Source organism: Salmo trutta, chromosome 16 (genome assembly GCF_901001165.1).
Source record: "Salmo trutta chromosome 16, fSalTru1.1, whole genome shotgun sequence".
Classification (NCBI taxonomy): Eukaryota; Metazoa; Chordata; class Actinopteri; order Salmoniformes; family Salmonidae; genus Salmo; species Salmo trutta.
Genome location: NC_042972.1, coordinates 24,114,863 through 24,142,222, shown reverse-complemented (window position 1 = coordinate 24,142,222; position 27,360 = coordinate 24,114,863). Strand labels below are relative to the sequence as shown.

The 27,360-nt window shown below is 41.0% G+C and overlaps 2 protein-coding genes across 2 annotated transcripts in view; one reads left to right on the top strand and one right to left on the bottom strand.

Annotated features, from left to right (window-relative positions):
- The window catches only part of LOC115151197 (solute carrier family 2, facilitated glucose transporter member 11), a 50,830-nt gene extending 40,906 nt beyond the window's left edge, over positions 1-9,924 (bottom strand). Inside the window, 5 exon segments of the mRNA XM_075074235.1 lie at positions 1,065-1,072; positions 2,215-2,258; positions 2,385-2,535; positions 2,860-2,984; positions 9,914-9,924. Coding sequence (XP_074930336.1) covers positions 1,065-1,072; positions 2,215-2,258; positions 2,385-2,535; positions 2,860-2,984; positions 9,914-9,924 — 339 coding nt within the window.
- Positions 9,925-11,009: 1,085 nt separating this feature from the next.
- tgfa (transforming growth factor, alpha) lies at positions 11,010-23,349 on the top strand. Its single transcript, XM_029693555.1, has 6 exons — positions 11,010-11,495; positions 13,773-13,928; positions 15,767-15,881; positions 18,950-19,099; positions 19,495-19,604; positions 20,809-23,349. The coding sequence occupies exons 1-6, from the start codon at positions 11,453-11,455 to the stop codon at positions 20,814-20,816; spliced, it is 582 nt and encodes a 193-aa protein (XP_029549415.1). The 5' UTR covers positions 11,010-11,452; the 3' UTR covers positions 20,817-23,349.
- The last annotated feature ends 4,011 nt before the right edge of the window (positions 23,350-27,360 follow it).

The window sequence follows — 27,360 nt, the reverse complement described above, 5'->3', positions numbered from 1 at the left end:
CTTTCAATGTGGCAGCATCATAGGATGCCACCTTTCCAACAAGTCAGTTTGTAAAATTGTGCCCTGCTAGAGCCACACAAGCTCACAGAACGGGACCGCCGAGTGCTGAAGTGCATAGTGTGTAAAAATCATCTGTCCTTGGTTGCAACACTCACTACCGAGTTCCAAACTGCCTCTGGAAGCAATGTCAGCACATTAACTGACAATCGGGAGCTTCATGAAATGGATTTCCATGGCCGAGCAGCCGCACACAAGCCTAAGATCACCATGTGCAATACCTAACGTTGGCTGGAGTGGTGTAAAGCTCGCTGCCATTGGACTCTGGAGCAGTGGAAACGCGTTCTCTGGAGAGATGAATCACGCTTCATCATCTGACAGTCCAACAGACGAATCTGGGTTTGGCGGATGCCAGGAGAACACTACCTGCCCCAATGCATGGTGTCAACTGTAAAGGAATAATGTTCTGGGGCTGTTTTTCATGGTTCGAGCTAGGCCCCTTAGTTCAAGTGAAGGGAAATTTTAACGCTACAGCACACAATGACATTCTAGACCAGTGGTTCTTAACCTTGTTGGAGGTACTGACCCCCACCAGTTTCATATGCGCATTCACCGAACCCTTCTTAATTGGAAAAATGGCTCTCTTCACCTTGAATTCAGCGAGCGTTGTGTTCTTGTATTGTCCATCTCCATGCAGCTTAAGGAAGTGTTCTCTTAGTTTTGCCGGTGCTAGACTAGAATTGCTCAACTTGGCATTGCAAATCATGCAGTTAGGACGCTGACTCTCATCACGTTCCGTTATACATGTGAATCCATATTGTACATATTCGTCCGACCACTTTCTTTTTTTGCTCGACATAGTTAGTATGAAGGGATTAAAATATTAAGAAAGAAATCACACGACGTACCATCACGACAGTCACAATTCGACTACTGAGCGCGCCAAATTCCCTGCAGCACAGATAGGCCAAGCGATGTTGCGTGATCACCTGCAGCCAATGATGGCCAAGCGGGGCGTGTCATCACGAATCATATGAGTCGGGTGTGTGTCTTGACCTCCGCCGAACCCCTGAGACTGACTCACCGAACCCCTGGGGTTCGATCGAACCCAGGTTAAGAACCACTGTTCTAGACGATTCTGTGCTTCCAACTTTGTGGCAACATTTTGGGGAAGGCCCTTTCCTGTTTCAGCATGACAATACCCCCATGCACAAAGCGAGGTCCATACAGGATTTCTTTGAGATCAGTGTGGAAGAACTTGACTGGCCTGCACAGAGCCCTGACCTGAACCCCATCAAACACCTTTGGGATGAATTGGAACGCAGACTGCAAGCCAGGCCTAATCTCCCAACATCAGTGCCCGACCTCACCAATGCTCTTTTGGCTGAATGGAAGAGTCCCCGCAGCAAGTGGAGGCTGTTATAGCAGCAAGGGTGGACAAACTCCATATTAATGCCCATGATTTTGGAATGAGATGTTTGATGAGCAGGTGTCCACATACTTTTGGTCATGTAGTGTAGTATTTGTGATTTTATGCGACACATGTAGTCTAGTTAATGTATTACAAATTAGGAACAAATGAAGTTCCCTGTTGAAAAAGAAAGTTCTTATAAGTTCTTTGAACCGAGTTCTGAGTTCTAATATTTTTGCAGAATCGAGTCATTGCCACAGAGTTGCATGGTGCTGCTGATGGAGTTCACCTGCCAGCGGACGTTACGGTCAGCCAACAGCTCCCAGGGTCTGCTGGCCCTCAGGCCTTTAACCTCAGCCTGCTCCTGGAGGATCTCATCCAACTCTGACCGCTGGATCTCACAGCCACGCAGACACCGCAAGGCTAACACGCATGCACACACACACACGAGCAAAATGCATTACGTAAATACAAACAAATGATTAAAAAAAGTACACAGATGCATGTAATTGATACAAAGACTGCCCATCCCTGCTGATGCAGAATAATGAATAACAGCAGCAGAACTTACTCATGTTTTTACTGTATATATCTCTCACACCAACTCACATATAAGAGGAACAGAGCCATGTGGCTCAGACAAGCAAGTACTGCACATAAACACAGACTAACACAGGCCATGGTCTGGCTCTCCTCCTACCTACCATCGATAGGCCTCCTTTTCCCCTGGTCTATGAGGAGGTATTGAGAGCTTTCTGGGAACAATGGGAGAGTGAGGAGCTGGATGAGGCCTGGGATGGCATTACTGGCCAGTAGGTATTGCCATCATGGCTCACTACCCAAGATCTCCCTGGAAACACATGACCACCATCAAATGAAATACTGACTTAATTAAACAAAGTTTCAAACTGCAATTATTTCCCCAAACAAATCACACAATCTTTTGTAGGTGCTAGATTGATGTGTAACACTAAACTGCAAGCTGATTTCGTAGCCTCCGAATGTTACAACCTGTCCTAACACCACTCCAAGCGATGTGAAGATGGCTGACGACAGGGAAGCAGCCCCTTGCAAGTGCTTGGAAGCACTCTCTCCAAAATACATGGGTTGTACATTCATACTGATCCCTGTGAAAGGAGTGGATAATTTCTCTACTGTCGGTGGTTTCATTTTCCAACATCAAACATAATACTGTAATTGTACAGCTGTTTGTCTCATTTGTCTTATTATGTATAAATACACTGTTTATGCCATTGACATTTAAAGACCTAAGAAAGCAACAAACATACTACAAGTATTACAAATATTTCTCTATTGTAAAACCCCAAAACAGTAATGCAGTCAGTGGCACAATGAGCATGGTTTGATGACATAAGAACCCCCAACTAAGAACCCTCTGGTTGAATATACAGTACATACCATATACAGTACATACCATATACAGTACATACCAGCATTGATTCCAACCAGGACCCTGGAGATGATGATCATTTCAAAAGACTTGGCAGCTCTGCTGGTCAACGCTAGGAGTGAACTCAGCATCAAGAAGATATTATACAACAGCAAAGTCTTCTTCCTGTGAGAGCAACACAGTGGGTTTAAAGTAGAGTAGAGTACAGGAGAATAGAATAGAGTGGAGACAAGTAGAGTTAAGTAAATCCTGAATATCAAGGAAGTAATTACAATAATGCACATAGTACTCATATAGATATCGTATTATGCTCTGGCGCCAGCCTGCAAGGTTCAGAGATCTCTATCAGCCTTGAGAAACAAACACCTCCACATTTTTATTGACTGACTCCACTGTGAGGAGGAAACATGAAGTAAAGGTAGCCCTGCTGTCTTCATAATAATAATTCAGTGGGTGCTTATATTTGTTTCACAAGTGTGTATTATACACGTGTGAAATGGAAATGTGTTTTTTTTGCCTGTTCCAACTCACCCTGAGACACCCTCGGAGAGTGGGGTCACGGCCAGGGTCAGCCATTATCAACGGCAACCCTGGAGCAATTAAGTGCCTTGCTCTGGGATTCAAACCAGCGACCTTTCAGCTACTGGCCCAACACTAACTGCTAGGCTACCTGCCACCCCCAGTATTCAGAGATCCTGTATCTATGCTCTCTTCAATGCAACCTCTCCTTTCACATCTGACCCATAAATAGGTGATCATTTGCTCATCAGTAAACAATTCATTTTGAGATGTTATATCACTGATAATATTGATTTTTAAAGCACATACATTTTTTTTATTTAACCTTTATGTTACCAGGGAGTCCCATTGAGACCAAGGCCTATTTTTCAAAGGAGGCCTGCTTGAACACAGTTTATGTGTCGGGGGGCTAGGTTCAGTCTGTTATATCTGGAGTATTTATCCTGCCTTATCCGGTGTCCTGTGTGAATTTAAGTATTTTTTCCCCCTCTCTCTCTCTCCCTCGGAACATGCCTCAGGACTACCTGGCCTGATGACTCCTTGTTGTCCCCAGTCCACCTGGTCGTGCTGCTGCTCCAGTTTCAACTGTTCTGCCTGCGGCTATGGAAACCTGACCTGTTCAACGGACGTGCTACCTTGTCCCAGATCTGCTGTTTTCAACTCTCTAGAGACAGCAGGACCGGTAGAGATACTCTGAATTATCGGCTATGAAAAGCCAACTGACATTTACTCCTGAGGTGCTGACCTGTTGCACCCTTTATAACCACTGTGATTATTATTATTTGACCCTGCTGGTCATCTATGAACATTTGAACATCTTGGCCATGTTCTGTTAAAATCTCCACCCGGCACAGCCAGAAGAGGACTGGCCACCCCTCATAGCCTGGTTCCTCTCTAGGTTTCTTCCTAGGTTCCTTTCTAGGGAGTTTTTCCTAGACACCGTGCTTCTACACCTGCATTGCTTGCTGTTTGGGGTTTTAGGCTGGGTTTCTGTACAGCACTTTGTGACATCAGCTGATGTAGGAAGGGTTTTATAGATACATTTGATTGATTGATTGATAAAATTGGCAACATTCAAAAATACAATGTACAAATAAAACGTAATAAGCTTCTCAGTGAGGACAACATACCATGGTTATCAGACATCCTTGTGTAAAAAGCTGATATTGACATTAATAACATTGCCTTCCAAAGTAGGCCAAAATGTATTAATCAAATAAGTCAAATTACCCTCCAAAGGTTATGTTCATGGGTCCAGCTATAAGAGCTCTGGCAGCCCTCCCAGGGAGTAGATGGAAATGATGCAAGTCCAGAACAGGGTGACCTGTTGAACAGCTGAACATCCTAACACTCCCGAAACATCTTGTTCACAAACTTCTGAATCAACTGAGAGGAAAGGTAGAGTGAGCATACTGTATGTACACACATGGGCACATAGACACACACACACACACACACGGTTTACTTTCAGAATAATTTTACTATGGTGGGTGCATTCATTATGGCAAGGTTATAGCCATACTGACGAGTGCATCCAATGGCACAGGATGTCACCATTAACATCATATTTAAATCATTGCCCTGTTAATAGAAACAAGTATAACATACAGTATTATAGGCTACTACCAACATTATTGGCTAATACTGATCAGCCTCTTCAAATGTTGCTGTCCAGCCAGCAGATGGTGCTGCATTGAAGGCTTATGAGTAATTGCATTTGATGAGTTTTCAATACAATACTTCAAAGTAAACACAGTTGTAAAATACCAGGGTGGGTTGCACCAACATGAATGAACACTTAAATTAAGGTTGATATATTAATCATGTTGCATAAACGTTAAACCTAGTATTGAATTAGTCCTAGTTACATTTAACCCTTCATCTAATCTAAATTTAAATTTTCACTTTGAACCAGGATCAAATTTACTCTTGTTTCAAAATCAAATTTAAACTTAGATTAGGGCTTAATTATAAACTGCCACTGGAGGTGGTTTAAGTGATCAAATTACATTGCATGTGCTGTATTTTTGGTATGATTACCAATTTTAGCTCTTGTGGCTTATCATGTTTGTAAAAGTCAACTAGCCAGATATCTAATTTATTAATCTAATAATTTAGCCAGCAGTGACAAATCAGGGTGGGTTGCACCAACCAAAAATTAGGTTAAACTGGGTTAAACTGGGTTAAATCAAGACTGATTCATTAATCATGCTTAACAAAACTTCCTGGTTAAATTCAACCCTTTATCTAATTTTAAGTTGCACTATTACTGTTGTCACTTTTGGACATTACCACAATGTACTATTTATTTTTGAACCCATTGAACAAAATGTTTTTTTTTAGCTGTTCCCTCATTAACTTTCTGGTGGTAAATTAGTGTATCTCATAATAACTCATCTCCAAACAGACAATTCTCTCTGACATGTGTCAATATTATGCTTCCCAACAGACCCCTGTAGATGCAAAGCTCTAAGACAACTGGCAAACTGCAGAAAGTATCGAATATAATTTTGTAGTGAATAAGTGTGCAGAAATATAGTGGAGCAAACATTTACATTATGTGTCAAACACTTGGTGTCATGGGGCAACGTGTTCACACATTATAATGCAATTACAGGACTTCACAACCGAGCACAGTAAAGCATGATGACAATTCTGGTGACCCACTACCAATCTTCCCTTTAAAAGAAATTAGGCACTGAGCAAATTTCAAGTCTGCTGAGCCTAAACTTGAAAGTTTACTGTGAACACTGAGGCTGCACAAGCTTTAAGTTACAGACAGTGATCAAGTAGGCTACTGAGGCTATTTGATCATAAAGTAGGTCTACCAGAGTGGCCTACCATCAAAAACAATGGAAAAAAATGCATCCAATAACATTGTAACATGGAAATAGCTGTTCTATCATTCAGCCTACAGTAGTGGTGTCACGTCCTGACCAGTAATAGGGATTATTTGTTATTGTAGTTTGGTCAGGACGTGGCAGGGGGTATTTGTTTTATGTGGTTCAGGGGTTATGTGTATGTAAAGGGGTGTTTTATTTATATGTTCCGGGGTTTTGGTGTATGTTCTTGTTTTGGTATTCTAGGTTTTTCTAGTTTGTATATTTCTTTGTTGGTCTGTGTGGCTCTCGATCAGGAACAGCTGTACATCGTTGTTCCTGATTGAGAGTCATATATAGGGAGCTTGTTTTCACCTGGTTGTTTGTGGGTAGTTGTATTTTGCACTGCTGTTATATTTAGCCTGTGAAACTGGCGGTCTGTCATTTATTGTTTTCGTGTTCACTTTAATTAAATAAATTAAAGTATGAGTATTCACGTACCTGCTGCGCCTTGGTCCCCTTCTCTCTTCAACAACGACCGTTACAAGTGGTGGTGTTCAATGTAGGCCTACATTCCATGAGCCTATCGAAGAAAAAAAACATGTTGGGATTGACATTAACCTGTTTATCCACTTGTCCTTCAGACATGGAGGTGACTGAAAATGTTGTTTGATGCAAGAAACCACTTTACAAAATAAAATGCATTATTATTCCCATACCATTATAACAGAGAATCAGACAAATTATGCTACCCTCTGCCTATTGGCTACTTAGCTTATTCAAGCCTGTCTCAAAATACAATATTGCCCCTTTAAGACAAAGAAAAGAGCTTTTCAAAAAGGTCTAGAAATGTACACATTTTGTGCTCTTGTAGAAAGCAATCACTCTCCCCATTGCTGACTATAAATGATCTATAACTGGGCTAATAACTCACTAACTAGTAAAGGATATGAACAAATGTCCACACATGGCTACAGTACATGCAGCTTTGATCTCAAAACAAGCACATCTACTCATGCTGTAAACACAGTCCAGTTCAAAGTGAATGGCACAGATCCATATATGGCAATGGTCTATTTGCGTATCGGCCTACTGCAGCTCTGATTGGTTATGCCACACCAGTCTTTTTAGAGTACTGGCTAAGTCATGTGTGTCAATGCAATAGAAACCTACTCCAAAGCGTTCTGTATAGTTCGTTTTGTTTCGGTATGTTCCACTGAACGCTAATATTGCGTTGATTCGATCACAATTTCCACAGTAAAGGGAAACTTTGATAATGTTAACTTAAGGGGAACAGGGCCGGTCCTTACATTTTTGCCACCCTAGGCAAGACCAAAAAATGCCGCCTGGGATGTAGCCTACCATGTTGGACAGCAATGGAATTTGATGAATGCCCATCCATGTGGTAGGCCCACCATTTGTAAAACAGGCCATTGCATTGGCTTACTTTGTCACACCCTGATCTGTTTCACCTGTCTTGTGCTTGTTTCCACCCCGCTCCTGGTATTGCCCATTTTCCACATTATCCCCTGTGCATTTATACCTGTGTTTTCTGTTTGTCTGTTACCAGTTTGTCTTGTCTCGTCAAGCCTACCAACATTTTTTCCCCGTACTCCTGATTCGTGTTAGTTCCTGTTTTCTAGTTCTCCCGGTTTTTGACCATCCTGCCTGCCCTGAGCCTGCCTGCTGTTCTGTACCTTTTGACACTGCCCTGGATTTACTGACCCATCCCTGCCCTGAGCCTTCCTGCCGTTCTGTACTTTACGGACTCTGACCTGGATTACTGACCTCTGCCTGCCCTTGACCTGTTGATTGCCTGCTCCCTGTTTTGTAAATAAACGTTTGTTATTTCGAACTGTCTGCATCTAGGTCTTATCTTGAGTTCTGATATTATTAGTCTTGATTCCTGTGACTAATCAATTTAGCTATTTAAGCTCTGAATATCAGCTAACCAACATTATCAGGCGTTATCGTGAGCCTATTTGCAATGTGTTTACACAGCAGGAAAGTATTTTTTCTGTTTTGCTATGATCAGCTTGTCAAAAATGTACAGAAACAAACTTGAAACCACTGATCATGACAATTGGGTGAAACTCCAGGACAACAGTTGTGATTGTCCATTCCATATTCATTTTATTTTGACCTTTCCTGTTTTAGGATACGTTGTTTGTTAAGCTGACAGCACGTTTTATTTGATTGGGCGCCATTTTAGGTTAGGCTATTTGATCAGAGAAACCTGCAAGATGTTAAGTGTCCGTTCAATACATTGCCATACATTTTATCTCCAGCCTGTAACTACAGAAAAGGCCACATACTCTTCTACCATATCCTGTATCTGCTACATGATTCATTTTAGATAAAAAAAATGTGACGGAATGTTGGTGGAGCGTCACAGCAATGCGTCTTTCCAACAGCATCCTGGAGAGGCGCATTGGCAGCACTGCCTTTGACAAAGTGGGCATTGGTTATCACAGGGCGGCATCAGCGCTCAACTAAAAAGCCCATTATGCCACTGGTTGAGAGAAATTGTCATTGTTTTTGGGCAGAATTACGTGAGGTTTTATGTGTTGTTGTTGGAGGTGCATCTTGGACACTTTAGCTCAGAAAATGCCGCCCGCCTAATCCTGCCTAATGAGTGGGCCGGCAGTGAGGGGGAAAACTCTAGAAAGTTGAGTGAAGTTCAATCTCGTGCTTCTCTGCACAGGCTGATATTTCTTCTGAGTGGCAGTCCCTGCGCATTTGTGCAGCTTAAATGGAACATTGCCCACTACATAACCTCAGGTGTCAAATAAATGCAGTGTATCAGGGAATACCATTGTTTAGTGACTAATAGGTTATATTAATGTAACACTTGTAGGCTATCCATTATCATGCAGATGGATATGAATTAAGTATTTTGATGTTTACTATTTCAAGACCAACATCCTTTTAATTTGGTTTGGAAATATAATAGAACATGCTCTGCATCTGGAGTTTTGTGAGTTTCAAGGTGCATGGGTGTTGTTGGATCAACATAAAGGGAATGTGCTCATTAACCTTTATCAGTTTTATGCTGATTTGTGAGTGTATTAAGTGGAGTGGAGCCAACTGTTATTGCCCTATGGAAGCATAATTAGGCCTACAAAATTGGGCAATATGAAGTATGCAGACATTAATTCTGTAAAATCTGTCCATCTGTAGGCCCATATGGGTGCACCAGACTTAGGCTACATACACTAAATAAAAATATAAACGCAGCATGCAACAATTTCAACGATTTTACGGAGTTACAGTTCATATAAGGATATCAGTCAATCAAAATAAATTAAATAGGCCCTAATCTATGGATTTCACATGACTGGGAATATAGATATGCATCGGTTGGTCAAACATACCTTAAAAAAAAGGTAGGGGCGTGGATAAAAAAAACAGTCAGTAGCTGGTGTGACCACCATTTGCCTCATGCAGCGTGACATCTCCTTCGCATAGAGTTGATCATGCTGTTGATTGTGGCCTGTTGAATGTTGTCCAGCTCCTCTTCAATGGCTGTGCGACGTTTCTGAATCTTGGCGGGTACTGGAACACGCTGTCATACACGTCGATCCAGAGCATCCCAAGCATGCTCAATGGGTGATATGTCTGGTGAGTCTGCTGGCCACTGAAGAACTGGAAAATGTTCAACTTCCAGGAATTGTGTACAGATCCTTGCAACATGGGGCCATGCATTATCATGCTGAGGTGATGGAGGAGGATGAATCGTATAACAATGGGCCTCACAATCGCGTCATGGTATCTCTGTGCATTCAAATTGCCATCAATAAAATGCAATTGCGTTTGTTGTTCGTAGCTTATGCCTGCCCATACTACAGTATAACCCCACCACCACCATGGGACACTGTTCAAAATGTTGACCGCTTGCCCACACAAAGCCATACACGTGGTCTGTGGTTGTGAGGCCAGTTAGACGTACTGCCAAATTCTCTAAAATGACATTGGAGGTGGCTTATGGTAGAGAAATTAACATTCAATTATCTGGCAGCAGCTCTGGTGGACATTCCTGCAGTCAACATGCCAATTGAACGCTCGCTCAAACTTGAGACATCTGTGGCATTTGGTTGTGTTACAAAACGGCACATTTTAGAGTGGCCTTTTATTGGCCCCAGCACAAGGTGCACCTGTGTATTGATCATGCTATGTAATCAGCTTCTTGATATGCCACACCTGTCAGGTGGATGGATTATCTTGGCAAAGGAGAAATGCTCACTAACAAGGATGTAAACAAATTTGTGCACAAAATTTGAGAGAAATACGCTTTCTCTCTGGGATCTTTTATTTCAGCTAATGAAACATGGGTCAACACTTTACATGTTGCACTTATATTTTTGTTCAGTATAACTGCCCATATAAAAGCCACCACCAAATTGAAATATGAAAGCCGGTCATTTGAAGATTGAGTTATCATTACAAGATTCTTGTGATAAGTTTAATTTTACTCTAAAACATTCCCTAAAAACAACCTATTTTAGGTAACTGGAAGTGGGCCGACAGAGAGAGCAAAGACAGAATGATATTGAATACTCACTGGCTCTTTCTCAATTCAATTCAAAAGGCTTTATTGACATGGGAAACATATGTTTACATTGCCAAAGCAAGTGAAATAGGTAAAAAAAACTAAAGTGAAATAAACAATTAACAGTAAACATTACTCACAAAAGTTTCAAAGGAATAGAGACATTTCAAAGGTTATATTGTGGCTATGTACAGTGTTGTAACAATGTGCAAGTAGTTGGAGTACGAATGGGAAAATAAATCAACATAAATATGTATCACTATCTCACGCCGCTCTCTCTCTCCAATTACATGTGTCCCGTGATAGAGCTCCTCAGGGTACGCTACTGACAAGATTACGTGTGCCGTGCGTGAAAGGGTTTATTTCGACAGGAGAGTGGAATTGTTTAGGGCATGGACTTAACGTCTCCGTTTAAATGTAATAAATATTAATCGAAACGAAGTATTTGAAGACTTGTTGGTTGATACACTTTATTGATATATCAGGCACGTCAACTCAGTTTGCACATGGCATTGGACAATAATGAAGTTGCTGAATAGCGACGCACTTGCATTGTTTGAGACATTTCTGAAGAACGTCAGTAGCAGCCTATAGTGGAGAAGCAGAAAGTTTATTTTTTTATTTTTAGACGAATACATTTCTCTCGCCTGACTGACGGATGCGTGCGTAGGCCTACACAAATATTTATGGAATTGAGCAGAGAACATTCGAATTACGGAGGATTACCTTGATAGACAGCCATCATCATGATGAATCGGGCTTTCTGGGATGCGATATTTCTCATTACTGGTGAGTTCAATGAAAAAAACAGTTGGTAAAATATTTTAATGTGTAAAATGTTAAATGAAAAATGGATTTGAGTGAATTGGAATTTACTATACCATAAGGGAAAAGGTCCTTATTATTTCCTAATAAACTAGCTTTGCTTCTGTAGACCCTTTTCCTTACAAATACAATTCCTTACAAATAAAACCTCAACTAGGGGTCCCTGAAAAAGCAGGGAGAAACGACAATTATAAATACAAAATATCAACAGTAACCTCTATCTCTCAAATATTTTCGTGGGTATCAGAAAGGACAAAGTTGATACTCCAGGCCTATATAGCCTAACCTAGCCTACTCATACGCTGGGAATTTGGTTTCCAGGTTTGATTGAATATGGCCCCAATTTGTGAATTCTAACCATTTTTGTGGCTATCCCTCAGGGTCAGTGACATTTCACCTTTTCTATGAGAAAAAAAGATGGTTGGCCTACCAATGAGCCACCGTTGGTGTTTGATGTAGCATGCATTAACTGCCAGTTCAGACCTATTCATAGGTTTCTAATGGCCTCATCCTTTTAGTAGGGAGGGAATACTTGACCCTGCTACTGTTATTGGTTGTTCAGTCACACTAGGATATGTCCAAAATATAACCCTATTCCCTACACAGTGTACTAATTTTGACCAGGTGTCTTAGTGCACTACTTTTAACCCAAGCCCTATGTAGGGAATAGGGTGCCATTGGGGATATTCCCTGCATTGACACAGCATTCATCTGCCCTCTCTATTTCTGGACTTTGTACCTTGTTACGCTCACAGTGTCCTTAGCAACATCACAGGGATGTCACCCATTTAACTGACGCTCAGTGTTTTTTTGTTTTTTTAACCATCATTTGAAATCTCGGAAAGGGAAGAGCTTGCAAGAAAATGGCCCTTCCTGAAACCCTTATGACAGACTGCAACCATCTCTTATCTATCTGAGCAGTATGGTGATGGCTAATTTGGTACTCAGCACTTTCATTGTCTGAGTGGCGCAGCGGTCTACGGCACTGCATCTCAGTGCTAGAGGCGTCACTACAGACCATGGTTTGATTCCAGGCTGTATCACAACCGGCCGTGATTGACAACAAGATGGTGCCGAAGAACATGGCTGACGTTTTACATTCTCCCAACCAATTGTGCTATTTTTTATTTTTTACTTATTGTGTACATAATGTTGCTCTTATGCTTGAAAATAACTTATTCTTGAACTGCACTGTTGGTTAAGGGCTTGTAAGTAAGCATTTCACGGTAAAGTCTACACTTGTTGTATTTGGCGCATGTGACAAATAAAGTTTGATTTGATTGGGAGTCCCATTGGGCGGCGCACAATTTGCCCAGCATCGTTAAGGTTTGGCTGGGGTAGGCCGTCATTGTTAAGAACAAATTCTTATTTACAGACTTGCCTAGTTAAATAAAGGTTCAATAATAAAAATACATTTCTCCATATCACTGAATAACAATCGTGTCTCATTAGGTGCCTTACAGTATTCTAATTGTGTGGTCTCTCTCCCAAGATCTGTCAATATTAAGACCAGCCCAGCTTAGTCCTATTATAGACCCATTGTAGTGTGTTAATCCTATTGCCATTCTTGGACTACTCAACTGGCAAGAGGAGTTTCAAACATAATGATAAATGTGAGAGTTATGAGTACAGAACATGCCTCAGCATGCAATCCACAACGAGCCCAGTGCAATATAAAAAAGAGAAGTGGTTAATTAGGGTCAAGTACTAGAAATAAGATCATATAATACGATTGCAGTGCAATGATATGTTAAGATCTCCTGGCAAGAGCCAAGCCATCGAACAGAAGAGGGAGGTGGAAAGCAATCGTGGAAATCCTATCCTCCCAATGGGGCAAAGTAGTTTAAGTCAAGTAAGTTTAATATGTGAACATGTACTGTAGTGGTTTGGAAACAAAAAACAAAAATCAGTGTACTTACGTAGTACCCCCATGGCTACGTTTACACAGGCAGCCCAATTCTGATATTTGTTTCACTAATTGGTCTTTTGACCAATCGGATAAGCTCTGAAAAAGTGATGTGGCTGCGCAAGTGGGGATCTAATTAATGTCACCTTGTTTTGTGTTCCAAGTGGGAGATTAGTTATACTTTAAGAGCAACAAGTAATCTGGAGACGGCCTGTTTCTCTGATTGTCAACTATTAAGGCCAACTGGAATTTTGTTTGTTTCTTTTGCTATTCGTTCTTGACATTATTACTGATGTGTGTACTTTTATCATTTCATAATCTGTTTCTTCCAATAGGTTCCCTCTTTACATATGGAATAGGCCAGGATAATTCCACTATTGCTACTAATTCTACAATGACCACCACACCTCCTGTAACTACCACTGTAAATGTTACTACCTCTTCTACTACAACCACCAGTATCACCACTACAACCACCATTCCAGTGAAAAGTATGTATTTGTGTGTGTGTGTTTTGTCTCTGTGTGTGTGCAGGTGACACACATTTTATAAATGCCTTTATAAAACCTCTCTACAGGGTGCTCCAGAGAATTGTTCACCTCTTCAGACTCATTGACTGGTGCCAATGTTAATTCAAGGCTTTTCTAGTGAAGTCAGATGGCAACAGAGAATGTATTTCAAAAGTGGACACATTCTAAGCTATACATTAATTAATTGGCTTATTTTTTCATAAATCTAGTTTCTCAGCCTGGATAGAATGTAGCAAAACAATTAAAATCTCAGCCTGGATAGAATGTAGCAAAAAAATAATCAAGTAGCCTAAATCCCAGGTTACCAACTATCATATTTCCGTCATTATCTGCGAGGCACCATGTAAAATCCAGAAATGCCCTAATGACTAATTTCCATTCCTCTTAAATGTTATCCTCGACTGACTGCCAAAATCACATGAAGAGAGAGATGGATCTGTATCCCAAATAGTGCACTATGTAGGGAATAGGGTTCCATGTTTGACCAGAGCCCTATGGTCCCTGGTCAAAAATAGTGCACTATAGTGAATAGGGTACAATTTGGGACTCTGCTAGAGAGGGGCTGAGGGGTAGCTGGGGCAGATGCCTCGGGGAAGAACAGAGAGCTTTATACAGACTCTGAAAGAGAGAGGGGAGAAAGAACAATGCATGTAGGCTGGAATCCAACCAGCCATTTACTAATGGAATGGAGTGTGTTATGGTCGGCTGTACTGCAGCAGTCTATCTGTCTGTTCATCCTCTCTCTCTTTCTCACTCACTCCCTCTCTTCCTCCCTCTCTGAATGCCACATTGTGACATCTGTTTTGGCTGCCCGAGAAAAGATACTCAGACTTTTGTTTGGGCCAGTCAGGTTGGAATTTGGAACCCTGACTATAGTTGATGAGTAAGAAATTCGTCCAGCCTTAAAAATGTGGTTACCGTGTTCTTCCTGAGTCCTGACCCCTTCAGTTCATCCCAATGTTAATTTATTTCAGAAGATTAATTATGTTATTCTAGCCATAATAAATCAAGTTTGATTGGATGTAAAGGGAAGAGGAGAGAGGCTGTGTCTGAAAAGCTTACTAGCTGTCAAATCCTTGTCTCCTCTGTCCTTGTTTCCTGAATTCCTCTCAAAGCTCAATAGAGTAGAGCTCGGAAGGAGGGACCTTTTGATCCACTCCATAAGGAGGAAGCAAGGACATGATGGCTAGTAATCTTTTCAGACACAACCACGGAGTGAACAGGGTGAGAGTTTTACTTCCTGGCTTCAGGGATGTGCATTCTCCAGACCTCTAATGGGTTTGATGATGGACAGATGTTTTGTTTGCTGTGGGATTTGACATGGGGTTAGACTTGTCCCTTGGAGGGCCCTGTCCCTGATATAAGACAAAACCCCAGTCACTCAGAGATGTAACAAAAGGCTTAGAATAAGTCTCCTCTGCCTCAGGAACTTCCACAACTGGAGGCGTGGGAGTAGATTTTGACATTGTTTTCCAAGAGTTAAGTTATTTTAGATCTATGACACTGACTGACCTATGGAGTTTTGGTAAGGCGTATGGCCAGGTTATTGGGCTCTTTTACAGTATAATCCTACAAAGAGAGAAACAGCATGTTGGAGGGGATCAGTTTGAGCAAAGCGAAGTGCAGAATTTCTGATCCTCATCACATATTGAGTAGTTATTTGGAATACAAGGGGATTTGTAAATCATTGAGTATGCACAATCTGACTGCAATCCAGTTGAACAATGTTTTGGACTTTCAGTACAGACCCCGTGGCTGTTTTAGAAATACCCTTAAATGTCATTCTTTCTCTCTGTCAGAGTTTGTTGCAGCAGCTGTTCGATCCCACTTCGATGACTGTCCTGACTCCCACAGCCACTTCTGTTTCCATGGCACCTGTCGTTTCTTGATTCTGGAGGAGACGCCTGCATGTGTGTAAGTTCAACTTCTTTCTCTCTCGCTGATACACGCACCCACATAGTTGAAATAAGGCTACGTCCTACAGTAAGGCATTGTCGTCATTATTTCAAAATCAGGTGAATCATTGTGTTACTCTGTGTGGGAAATTGTTCTTCGATAATGAACTTGTGACCTGTCCTTGCTGGTGACCTGTCACAAGTAAGCTGTAAAAAGTTAGCATATGTCTTAATTATTTTATTTTGAGTGGTCACCAGTTAGTAGGATTTATGGCGAGTTTGTTGGGTAAGCCACCCAGTTTTAGGTCTGTCTGTGACATCCAATTGCTTATCCCAGTTACTAATAATCATGCACCCATTAAGAAAATGACTGTAAAAACTGTTAAATCCCTGTGGATTGATGAGTAATTGAAAAATTGTATGGTTGAGAGGGATGAGGCAAAGGGAATGGCAATTTAAGTCTGGCTGCACAACCAGTTGGCAAATGTACTGCAAATTGAGAAATCATGTGACTAAACTGAATAAAAAGAAGAAACTACTACACTATGAAACAAAGATAAATGACAAAGAATGATAGTATAAAGCTTTGAAGCACCTTAAATGAAATATTGTGAAAAAACACAACCTCAGCTCCTCCATTCATTGAATCAGATGGCTCATTCATTACAAAACCCACTGATATTGCCAACTACTTTAATGTTTTTTTTTCATTGGCAAGATTAGCAAACTTAGGCATGACATGCCAGCAACAAACGCTGACACTACACATCCAAGTATAACTGACCAAATTATGAACGACAAGAATTGTCATTTTGAATTCTGTAAAGTGAGTGTGGAAGGGGTGGGGGGGGGTGGTGGTGTGTATTATCTATCAACAATGACAAGCCACCGGGGTCTGACAACTTGGATGGAAAATTACTGAGGATAATAGTGGACGTTATTGCCACTCCTATTTGCCATATCTTCAATTTAAGCCTACTAGAAAGTGTGTGCCCTCAGGCTTGGAGGAAAGCTAAAGTCATTCCGCTACCTAAGAATAGTAAAGCCCCCTTTACTGGCTCAAATAGCCGACCAATCAGCCTGTTACCAACCCTTAGTAAAGTTTTGGAGAAAATGGTGTTTGACCCGATACAAGGCTATTTCACAGTAAACAAATTGACAACAGACTTTCAGCACGCTTACAGGGAAGGACATTCAACAAGCACAGAACTTACACAAATGACTGGTGATTGGTGAGTGAAATTGATGATAAAAAGATTGGGGGGCTGTTTTGTTCAGATTTCAGTGTGGCTTTTGACATTATCGATCATAGTCTGCTGCTGGACAAACGTATGTGTTATTGCTTTACATCCCCTGCTATATCCTGTATAAGGAGTTATCTGTCTAACAGAACACAGAGGGAGTGGAAGCCTCTCCAACATAATCCAGGTAGAATCAGGAATTCCCCAGGGAAGCTGTCTAGGCCAATCTTTACTAACAACAGTGTGTCTATGTATGCGGTGTATGAGTAAAGCCAGTGTGTCTGTATGCAGATGACTCAACACTATACACATCAGCTACTACAGCAACTGAAATGACTGCAACACTTAACAAAGAGCTGCAGTTAGTTTCAGAATGGGTGGAAAGGAATAAGTTATTCCTAAATATTACAAAAAAACTAAAAGCATTGTATTTGTGACAAATCATTCACTAAACTCTACTAAATCTTGTAATAAATAATGTGGAAATTGAGCAAGTTGTGACTAAACTGCTTGGAGTAACCCTAGATTGTAATGGTCATGGTCAAAACATATTGACACAACAGTAGCTAAGACGGGGATAAGTCTGTCCATAATAAAGTGCTGCTCTACCTTCTTAACAGCACAATCAACAAGGCAGGTCCTACAGGCCCTAGTTTTGTCACTCCTGGACTACTGTTCAGTCGTGTGGTTAGGTGCCACAGAGGGACTCAGGAAAATTGCAATTGGCTCAGAACATGAATAATATGCATGTCAATCTCTCCTGGCTCAAAGTAGAGGAGAGATCGACTTCATCACTACTTGTATTTATGAGAGGTACTGACATGTTGAATGCACAGAGCTGTCTGTTTAAACTACTGGCACACAGCTCGGACACCCATGCATACCCCACAAGACATGCCAGAAGAGGTCTCTTCACAGTCCCCAAGTCCAGAACAGACTGGGAGGCACATAGTACTACATAGAGCGATGACTATATGGAACTCTATTCCACATCAGGTAACTGATGCAAGCAGTAGAATAAGATTTTAATATTTTTAAATACACCTTATGGAACAGCGGGGACTGTGAAGCAACACACACATAGGCACAGACACATGCATATATATACACACACGATAACATACGCACTATACACACACGTACACATTTTGTGTTGTAGATAGTGGAGTATTGACCTCAGGGCACACACTTAGTGTGTTGTGAATTCTGTAATGAAATGTATTGTCATGTTTTTAAAAATTGTTTAACTGCCTTAATTTTGCTGGACCCCAGGAAGAGTTAATGGGGATCCATAATAAATACAAATGCATCCAAAGTGTGTTTAGGATCTGTTCTGTCAGTGCTATGTTTGTACACTGATTCGCTGCAGTTCGTAGAGCTGGTCTGATCATGATACGAATTACACTGGCCTATGGAATTGGAGCGCGACAGTTCACTTCTCACTGGGTGAGATGAGTAGAAAAGGGAATTCTGTCCAGGGTTAGGCTCTTTGACCAAAGCCGTTTACTAAAATGCTCTTTAGTAGCGACCTCTTGAGACACTTTATGGCATGTTCATAATACGAAGGGTATTGTATGGGTAGCAATATAATGCAGAATAGTTTTGCAGACTGAACTATTCTTTCTGAAACGTAGGATTAATAGTTCTACTTACCTGTTCTACTTCATTCATCTCTACCTCCTATTAGTCTCTTCCATAGAGATACAATATATTTATAGATGTAATATTTAATGCTGTGGTCTCTCCATTGCAAATGGAGTCAGTGAGTTTGTCAAACAGCCTTGAAGGATCAAGTCCATGCTGCTGTATGAAGTTGTATGTCCTTTCTCCACTTCATGTTTGACAGGTGTCACCAAGGCTTCGTAGGGATGCGATGTGAACACGCCGACCTGCTAGCTGTCGTGGCCACAAATCACAGGCAACAGACAGTTGCCACGGTGCTAGTTCTGTGTGTGATTGGTTGCGTCTTGACGATGCTGCTCTGCACCCTTTTACAGTAAGTACATGATGTCTGCTTAATAGGAAAATCTCTCCATGACTTATCCCATTTACTGAAATGGCATATCATAAAGACAACTACGTGGTTGATTAACCAACCACACTGTGCTTAACCAACCACACTGTGCTTAACCAACCACACTGTGATTCTACTCAATGTGCTGTCCACAAGAGAACAGCAATCTCCCTCTGACACTGCCCATTCACTGAGCCTACATACTTTGTGTAGACATCTGCGTCATTACACTGTGATTAACCAAACATACTGCACATGCTACCACGATGAGTTTGTCCATGAAGTAAGATTAAAAACCCTCCACTGGTCTTTAGAAGGTCATTTGGTGTGTTGACCTGAAATCATTTGTCATGAAGAGTTTGTCTCCTCTCTCCCAGTTGCTGGTGGAGGCGGGACGGTTTGGGGCGGAGGCACAGACTCCACTGTGCCCCAGAGAAACAAGGCAGTATGCTGAAGGGCCGAGGGTCCTGCTGTCACTCTGAAAGTGGTACAGACTTCAATTTACTTTTCATTTTGTACTTTTGCCTAGTTTTGTCTTTTGTCTGTTTCACATTCCCAACTGTCATCATGTTTGAAATGTGAAACTACAGGGGTTGTAATTATGGTAATCGGTATGGGGTATTTTTGTAACCAACTGGAGAGGGTAGATGGCTATGAGTCTTAGAGTTTGGTTTAATGGCCTACTGTGTCCAATCTGCTGAAGCATACTGAACCTTTCTCTGTGCATATAGGACCCATCTGGTTTGATCATGACAGTATTAAAGGCTCACGCTGTGTATGGGAACCATTGAGGTGTTACTGACACTGCTGTAGCTAATTTATGTTTCCTGTCCTTTACATCCATAGACATAGAACTCTCTAACTTGAGGTCTCTACTCTAGCTCTCACACAAGGTTATGAGAACGCTATACTGAGAAAAAAATGTTATGCCCATATTAGAACAGAGTTCTCTATAGACTATGCTATTAAGGCTATGCTTAGTACTGCAATCTCTCATGCTGTACGAACTTTGAATGTTCTTGACTCGTGTTTTGGGGGAAGTACACACTAACAACATTATCATCACACCCAGACCGCAATGTCAATCAAATTATAAACCACCTTCCTCCATAGATATACTGTACTGTAGTTAGATGCTTGAAAGACTCAGGTCTTCTCAGTGTCCTCTCTTACCCTGCAGTGGCATGCTATGGGTCTATCTGATGGTTATGCAAACCTAGGACCAATATTTCCTTAACTTCTGCCCCCTCATGTAAGTTTCCTATATCATGTAGAAATTTGACTTCTTCTGAAACACAATTTTAGAATATAATGTACTTTTCTGATATAATTGAATAACATGTTCTGTTTCTACTTTGTCCTCACATCCCTTATTCACAAGGTACCATTGGGATTGTGTTTTGTTGTTTTTAGGTGGCCTAGACTACAGACCATCTCTGTTTGGTGGGATAGTGTGTTTTTATTGTAGTCCAGATCAGAGGTTATACACACAATGGTTGGAAACTCATCTCTCATTTAAAACGGCGATCAGACAATTGTCATGGAATTGTCTCCAAACCTTAGTGCATAGAGTAGACTGTAGTGACTTTGAGCATGACTTCTGAGTCTCCATACCACATTGTCCTTTTTACAAAATGGGTTGATATGGCGATCTGATTTCCTTATTTTTTTATCTTATCATTTCCCCTCAGTGGTGTAAGAGAAGAACTCCTGCTTGGAACGCCAGAGATTTTCATGATGGGCTGCCTTCTCTCTCTTCCTCTGTCCATTCAACCCTAAAGACTGCTGGGACATTTGGATCATACCTAAGATGGGCATCAGACACCTGGCTAATAACATCCTCATAAGACTGAGAGGGAGGAGAGACCCCCTCTATCTCTATTACCAGACCAACAGAGGCCCATTTGATGTGAGAGTTTCATGTTGTTTCAGAACCTCCGCACACTTGGAATACTGTGATCTCACTACCGTTTTAATGCATGGAGGAGAAGAGATGTGAACTGACTGGTCAGAAATACCAAGTTCTCTGGAACAGCTCTCTGGAACTGGACTCGTGAACAGATACTCTCTAAATTGTGAGCGCTCAGTGTGACATCATCACTGTAAAGATGAGGAAGTCAAGGACTTGACCAGGAACATGCTGGACATAAGAGAAATACTTTTGACAACTTGGTGTCCTGTGGGGTTTTTGGCACATGAAAGCAACTATTTCAGATTTCGATTTGAGGTATAACTTTTGTTTTATTCACTCAAACTCAGAGGAACTCAAAATTCTTCAATTTGTGTCTTTTAAGAAGCTAAACACAAGCTAAAAACACAATGAACAATTGTTTCATCAAAACTTAAAGCGCACAGAGATTTAGGTGGGGCAAGAACATTTTAGTTTCTGTTTTAAGCAAGGGATATTGACACACCTCACCTGACAAAAATGGGAGATTGCTACTGGGACTCTTTAACCCCACTGTGGATTAAGGACCAATGGTGGGACATAGATATGGGAGAAATTAAATGCATGCAAAAGAGTAGATTTTAGAGGACTATAGTCTCCAAAAACATTGCCAACCTATAGTCCCTTAGTAACTTATCTACCACCATGTATCATTATTCCTGATATGACAGACTTTCTATGAGTGTGCACATTGCATTGTACCTCAGATATTGTAGTGTTGGTTGTTTCTTTCCATTCCTGCACAAAACCGGCATTACATTTTCCTCTGCCTCAGAGGTTTCTAATTGAGTGAGTGATGCATATACAAACAGACATTGTTGTGTTCTAGCACTTGTTTTATGCACATATGTTATTGGCAACATTGTATGCATGAGATTCTTATCATGACCTATTCTAGATGTACACTTCATTGTATAGTAATGTTTTCTTGGGGTACACGTCATAGCAAGCTTGCTCACTATTGCAAAGCACACTTCTGCACTTAGGTTGCTGTTACTTCACATGTGAGAGATGCCAAATGGACCTGAAGATCTTACATGTCTGATAGAGCACAGAAAGACTCATGCGACAAGCGTCAGTTCTGGGTAATAACACTGTAACAGAATGATTGAGACTCAAGATTTTTCACTTTAAAATATATGTCAAGGAAAAACCAATAATTGCAAAGTTAAACAAACCATATGCACAGATCTACTTTGAACAATTTCCACAGGAAATTTTACAACACATTTAATTGAAGAACAGTGCAGATGCAAAGTTTTGTAACAATGATGGTTTGTGCTTTTTGTGCCGTCATTCTTTTACCAAACTTTATCTGCACTGTTATTCAATGTATTTGTATGTAAAAAAATGTAAAAGTAGTCCTTGTACATAGTTGTATGGTTTAACTTTGCAAACAGTTTTTTGTTTGACATGCATTTAAAGTGAAACCTCTGTACTAGCATCGCTGTTACCATGGAATTGCCCTTCTATAGAGCACATCCAGCCATGCATACACAAGACCCTGTTTCTATTTATGAAACATATTAGACAACACAGTATTTGTATTATTGCACACCACAAATATGCACAAAATACAGCTTTAGCTGGAATGACTTGTTTATTAACTGGAAATTGTGCAACACTTTTTATAGAGCATCATTTTTAGAAACTGTTAAAACCACACTTTACAGATATGGTACAATAGATGTCTGAATAAGAAAATTTGGTGAAAGTAGAGCTGAAGCGTATGAATGGCAATTTTGTACAGTTTTGGGAAAAAACTAATTGCTGAAAAACAAATACTTGGGGAGAAGTAGGATGGTGACCTGCTTTATATTTATTTATAAATGTATGTATTTAATTCAGACATTTTGTCTATGCTTATTATACCATAAGCCTACCATTTGGTGGAAATAGAAAGCAGCCCGAAACCACATTTTGAAGTAAATAAATGTTTGGAGCTTTCAAGTGTATTAAAAATTTGCAAGAGATGGTGAAAGAGAATCGAAGTAGGAGGGGTAAGCATGGAAAACACACCTACTGAACAATGTTAAGTTCTAAACTATACAAATGAAATATCCATGTACTCTCAATGTTTTAATTTGAAGAGAATAAGGATCATGGACTGTACAGTATTAACTTCAGACTTGACCTTGTCAATGATTAACCTCTTGGATATTCATCAACAGTACATCTGTACTGGATATTCTCGTTGGAACTAACCAGTTGTATGATGATGATGATGATGATGATGTCCTTGACTTATGTTTTTTCTTTTTCAATGAAGACTGAAATCTGTGAAGGTGGCTGTCTCCCTGCTGTTTTCTGTTGCACAGTAACATAGCAAGACGTCTACTCGCTAACAGAGGAGAAAGGGTCAACAACGAGAAGCTAGTGGATTGTTGGAACGCAGTGATCCTCACTTGACTTTCTCTCTTCCTCCATATTCTATCCATCGCGTGCTGCCTCTTTTCACTCGCTACTGTCACCTCTCCTCTTACGGCAGTTGTCCTCTTTATTCAGAGCCTCCCCCGCCCCCCCTCCCTTCTACTGAATATTTTAAAAGGCAGAATAAATGAAAAAAAACTCTAAACCTCAGGCACAATTGGGGAATAAAGAGCCTCGGTCCTGAGTGCTTTTTTTTTTTTTTTAGCTGAGGGAAGGAAAGGTTTTATTCTATTTGTTTGCTTGTCCCGTTGGGTGAGAGTAGATGTCGCTACAAGAGGTTGAAGAAACTATGCCTGTACTTGTTCAGTGCATGAGTATAGCCTGTGTGACGTTGACTCACTATCTTCATTCATTTGGCTTTTTCTGTTGCAGATGTATTTTGCTTGACCACCACCACTCGTATTCATCTTTTGCTCTACCCTTCCTGTTTCTCTCTCCATGTGCTTCGTTTCCCAATCCCATTATGTTAAGAATTGGATTTGTGTGGAGTCCTTTAGAGCCGTTTGGCTGAGCTACTAAAACCAGCTTTGAATTAAGAAGCTCTTTTGGGGCATCCCTCCCTATGGATACCACAGGAGGCTGGTTGCTATTTAATTGGTGAGGATGGACTCATTCTAATGGCTGGCATGGAATGATATCAAACACATGGTTTCCACGTGGTTGATACCATTCCATTCACTCTATTCCAGCCCTTATTATGAGCCGTCCTTCTCTCAACAGCCTCCTGTGATAATGCACAAAAGGCTTACTGTGTGATAGAGAGGAAGAATGGATAGAAAGAGGAGGATGATCAGATGGAGGAAAAGGGGAAAAACCAAAGGCCAAGCTCTAATTCAGCTGTTATGGCCCTATATTGGAGACAATGATTTTGCCTGAAGCTCTTTGGTGCCTCTCAGGGCCACCTTTTCTTTTGGTGTCGGTTTTGAACTTCTGACCCTCCTCTCTGATCCTAACCCAACATTCCCAGCATCTGCCTTGGCATAGATGGCTAGGAATATCAGTATTATGGTTAAGTGAGCAAGCTCCAACTCCCCCACCTAGCTGTCCATCCTCCCAGCCCGACGTTCCCTCTCTCCCCCTCGGATATAATCGCTGATTGTGCTCATACACATCATCATGATCACTGCACTCAACATATGTAAACGCAGACGCTCTTCAATGGGATATTTCTTTGTAAAAAGGGATCTACTGTTCTCGCATTAACGGCTTAACCATGCACTGCGTCAATAGAAGAGGTATGTCGTGTCTTTGGCATCATTAAATTGAAGACTTACTTTATCAAATCAATTCTCTGTAATTATTATTACGTGATTAAACTAATTATGTAAATGTAACTAACTAGGAAGTATGGACACCGAAGAAAATCTTCAGATTACAAAGTTATAATTCTCCTAATATAACCCTTCAGATATTTTAATATCTGATCAATTAGTCTTCTAATTAATGAATTATTCTTTACCTCACGTTTGTCTCATTCCAAACATCGTACATTGTTGGTTATCTGCACAAACTCAGCCTTTAATATGAATCATCCAGACATTGTCTTAATAAATAAATGATTAACTAAATAAATAATCAAATGCATAAACAAACAGTAGATATGGTTACAAGGAAATGATAGGGGAGGTTCCCTAGTGGGCTAAACCGATATGACGGCTTGGTGGACAAAGGGAAGTGGGTGTGGACTGAGAAGGGCGGGAAAGACATGAGTCACTACACAGTTGATAATTATATTAATTGAAATGCTAATCCTTTGCACATGAACGCTCACTCATTCGGGAATAATTGCAATCAATATATATTTACGCTCAGTGTGTCGTCGTGATCTCTGTTGGAATCGTCCGTCTTTCTGTTGGAAAGTTCATCCAAGCGTCTCTCTGCTTCCCTGAAGTCTCGTGGTTAGAATGGATACTTCAGAGTACCATTCAGAAATGTTCTTATAGAATAGATGTTTCGGCAGTTGTCGGTCTTTGCATCCCAGGTTAACAATTTCTAGCTGCAGACTAGTAATTAGTATCTAAGATTTGCTCTTATTCTGTTGGGATCGATATTCTCAGAGTTTAACCATTTCCCGCCGTGTAGCCAATGCGCCACGTGGTATGGTTAGGAATTCAACAACCATTACAACCTTAGCTTATACTGAGGTTTTTGTCGTCTCTACTCAAACCTTTGCCCCCTCAGCTGACCGAGGTAAGCATGGTCTGAAGAGGAATTCTTCAGGTGGGCGTTTTATTCGTAACAGTAGAGAAGGGCTGTTCCATGACGCCAGATCATGTCTGTGCTCATGGGGGCAGGCCAATGACTTAGTTAAACTTTAAAGGGAATACAATTCTCACATTAACATCATTTCACAAATAGTTTAATCTTTACTCATTCATTTTACACAATAATTAGACGCAAACCTCATAACAGAGGCACCTGTATAAACAGAGTTATGGTAATGTAGCTGTATTGTCTTTCATGAGGTCACAAACATAACAAAACGGACCGGGTCGTAGCTGGCTTCTCCACCCACTGTTTACACATTCTCCAAAACATGGATAATTGTTCAGTTCTCAAGTTCTGTGATGTAGAAGAAGTTCCTTTGTTCTACTGTGAAACTCTCTCTATACTGCATGGCCAGGAGGAGTCTCCTCCAGGAATTTACGACCTGAGATAACAGAACCTGGGTGTAGGAGAGGGAGGGGTTTGCCACGCTCTATACCCAGAAAGGGCCATGTCATGACAGTTATATAGCAGATGTCAAACTCATTCCATGGAGGGCTGAATGTCTGCAGGTTCTCTTCACCCTTGTACTTGATCAATGAATTAAGGTCACTAATAATTAAGGAACTCCCCTTTCCTGGTTGTCTAGGTCTTAAATTGAAAAGAAAAACAAAAAACCTTATGTTTTGTAGGATTTTGTCACCACAATCAGAATCATATTACAACTTTTTTTCTTTATTGAACCCATTATGTTCGTTGTCATTTGATCCAGTACAATACATTCATTTTAATGTTATCATTGATTGGACACCTTTTTCAACAAAACTCACTTGAGTTATTTGATTCTTATTCATGCCATGTCTTTGAATTAGACATTACAATATAACATACAAATAAAAGAAATGTGGTACAGTATCAAAGATATGACCATTTTTCATTTAGTATACAGTATAATAGTCAGCTATGCATACAAAGAGAGAATGTACCCTTTACCCTCTCTTGGGATAGCGGGGTCTCATTATCTTTAGGTTAATGAGACACCCCCCCCCCAAAAAAACACTATCCCTCCCAGGATTGTACCCCCCCTCTCCCTACCCAAATCAACACCATTATCCCAGGAACCCTAGACCCACTCCAATTTGCATACCGCCCCAACAGATGACACAATCTGTATTGCACTCCACACTACCCTTTCCCACCTGGACAAAAGGAACACCTACATGAGAATGCTATTCATTGACTACAGCTCAGTGTTCAACACCATAGTGCCCTCAAAGCTCATCACTAAGCTAAGGACCATGGGACTAAACACCTCCCTCTGCAACTGGATCCTGGACTTCTTGATGGGCCGCCCCAAAGTGGTAAGGGTAGGTAACAACACATTTGCCCCACTGATCACCGTCTGGTATGGCAACTGCTCGGCCTCCGGCCGCAAGGCACTACAGAGGGTAGTGTGTACGGCCGAGTACATCACTGGGACCAAGCATCCTGTCATCCAGGACTTCTATACCAGGCGGTGTCAGAGGAAGGCCCTAAAAATTGCCAAAGACTCCAGCCACCCTACTCATAGACTGTTCTCTCTGCTCCCACACGGCATGTCTAGGTCCAAAAGGCTTCTTTACAGCTTCTACCCCCAAGCGATAAGACTCCTGAACAGCTA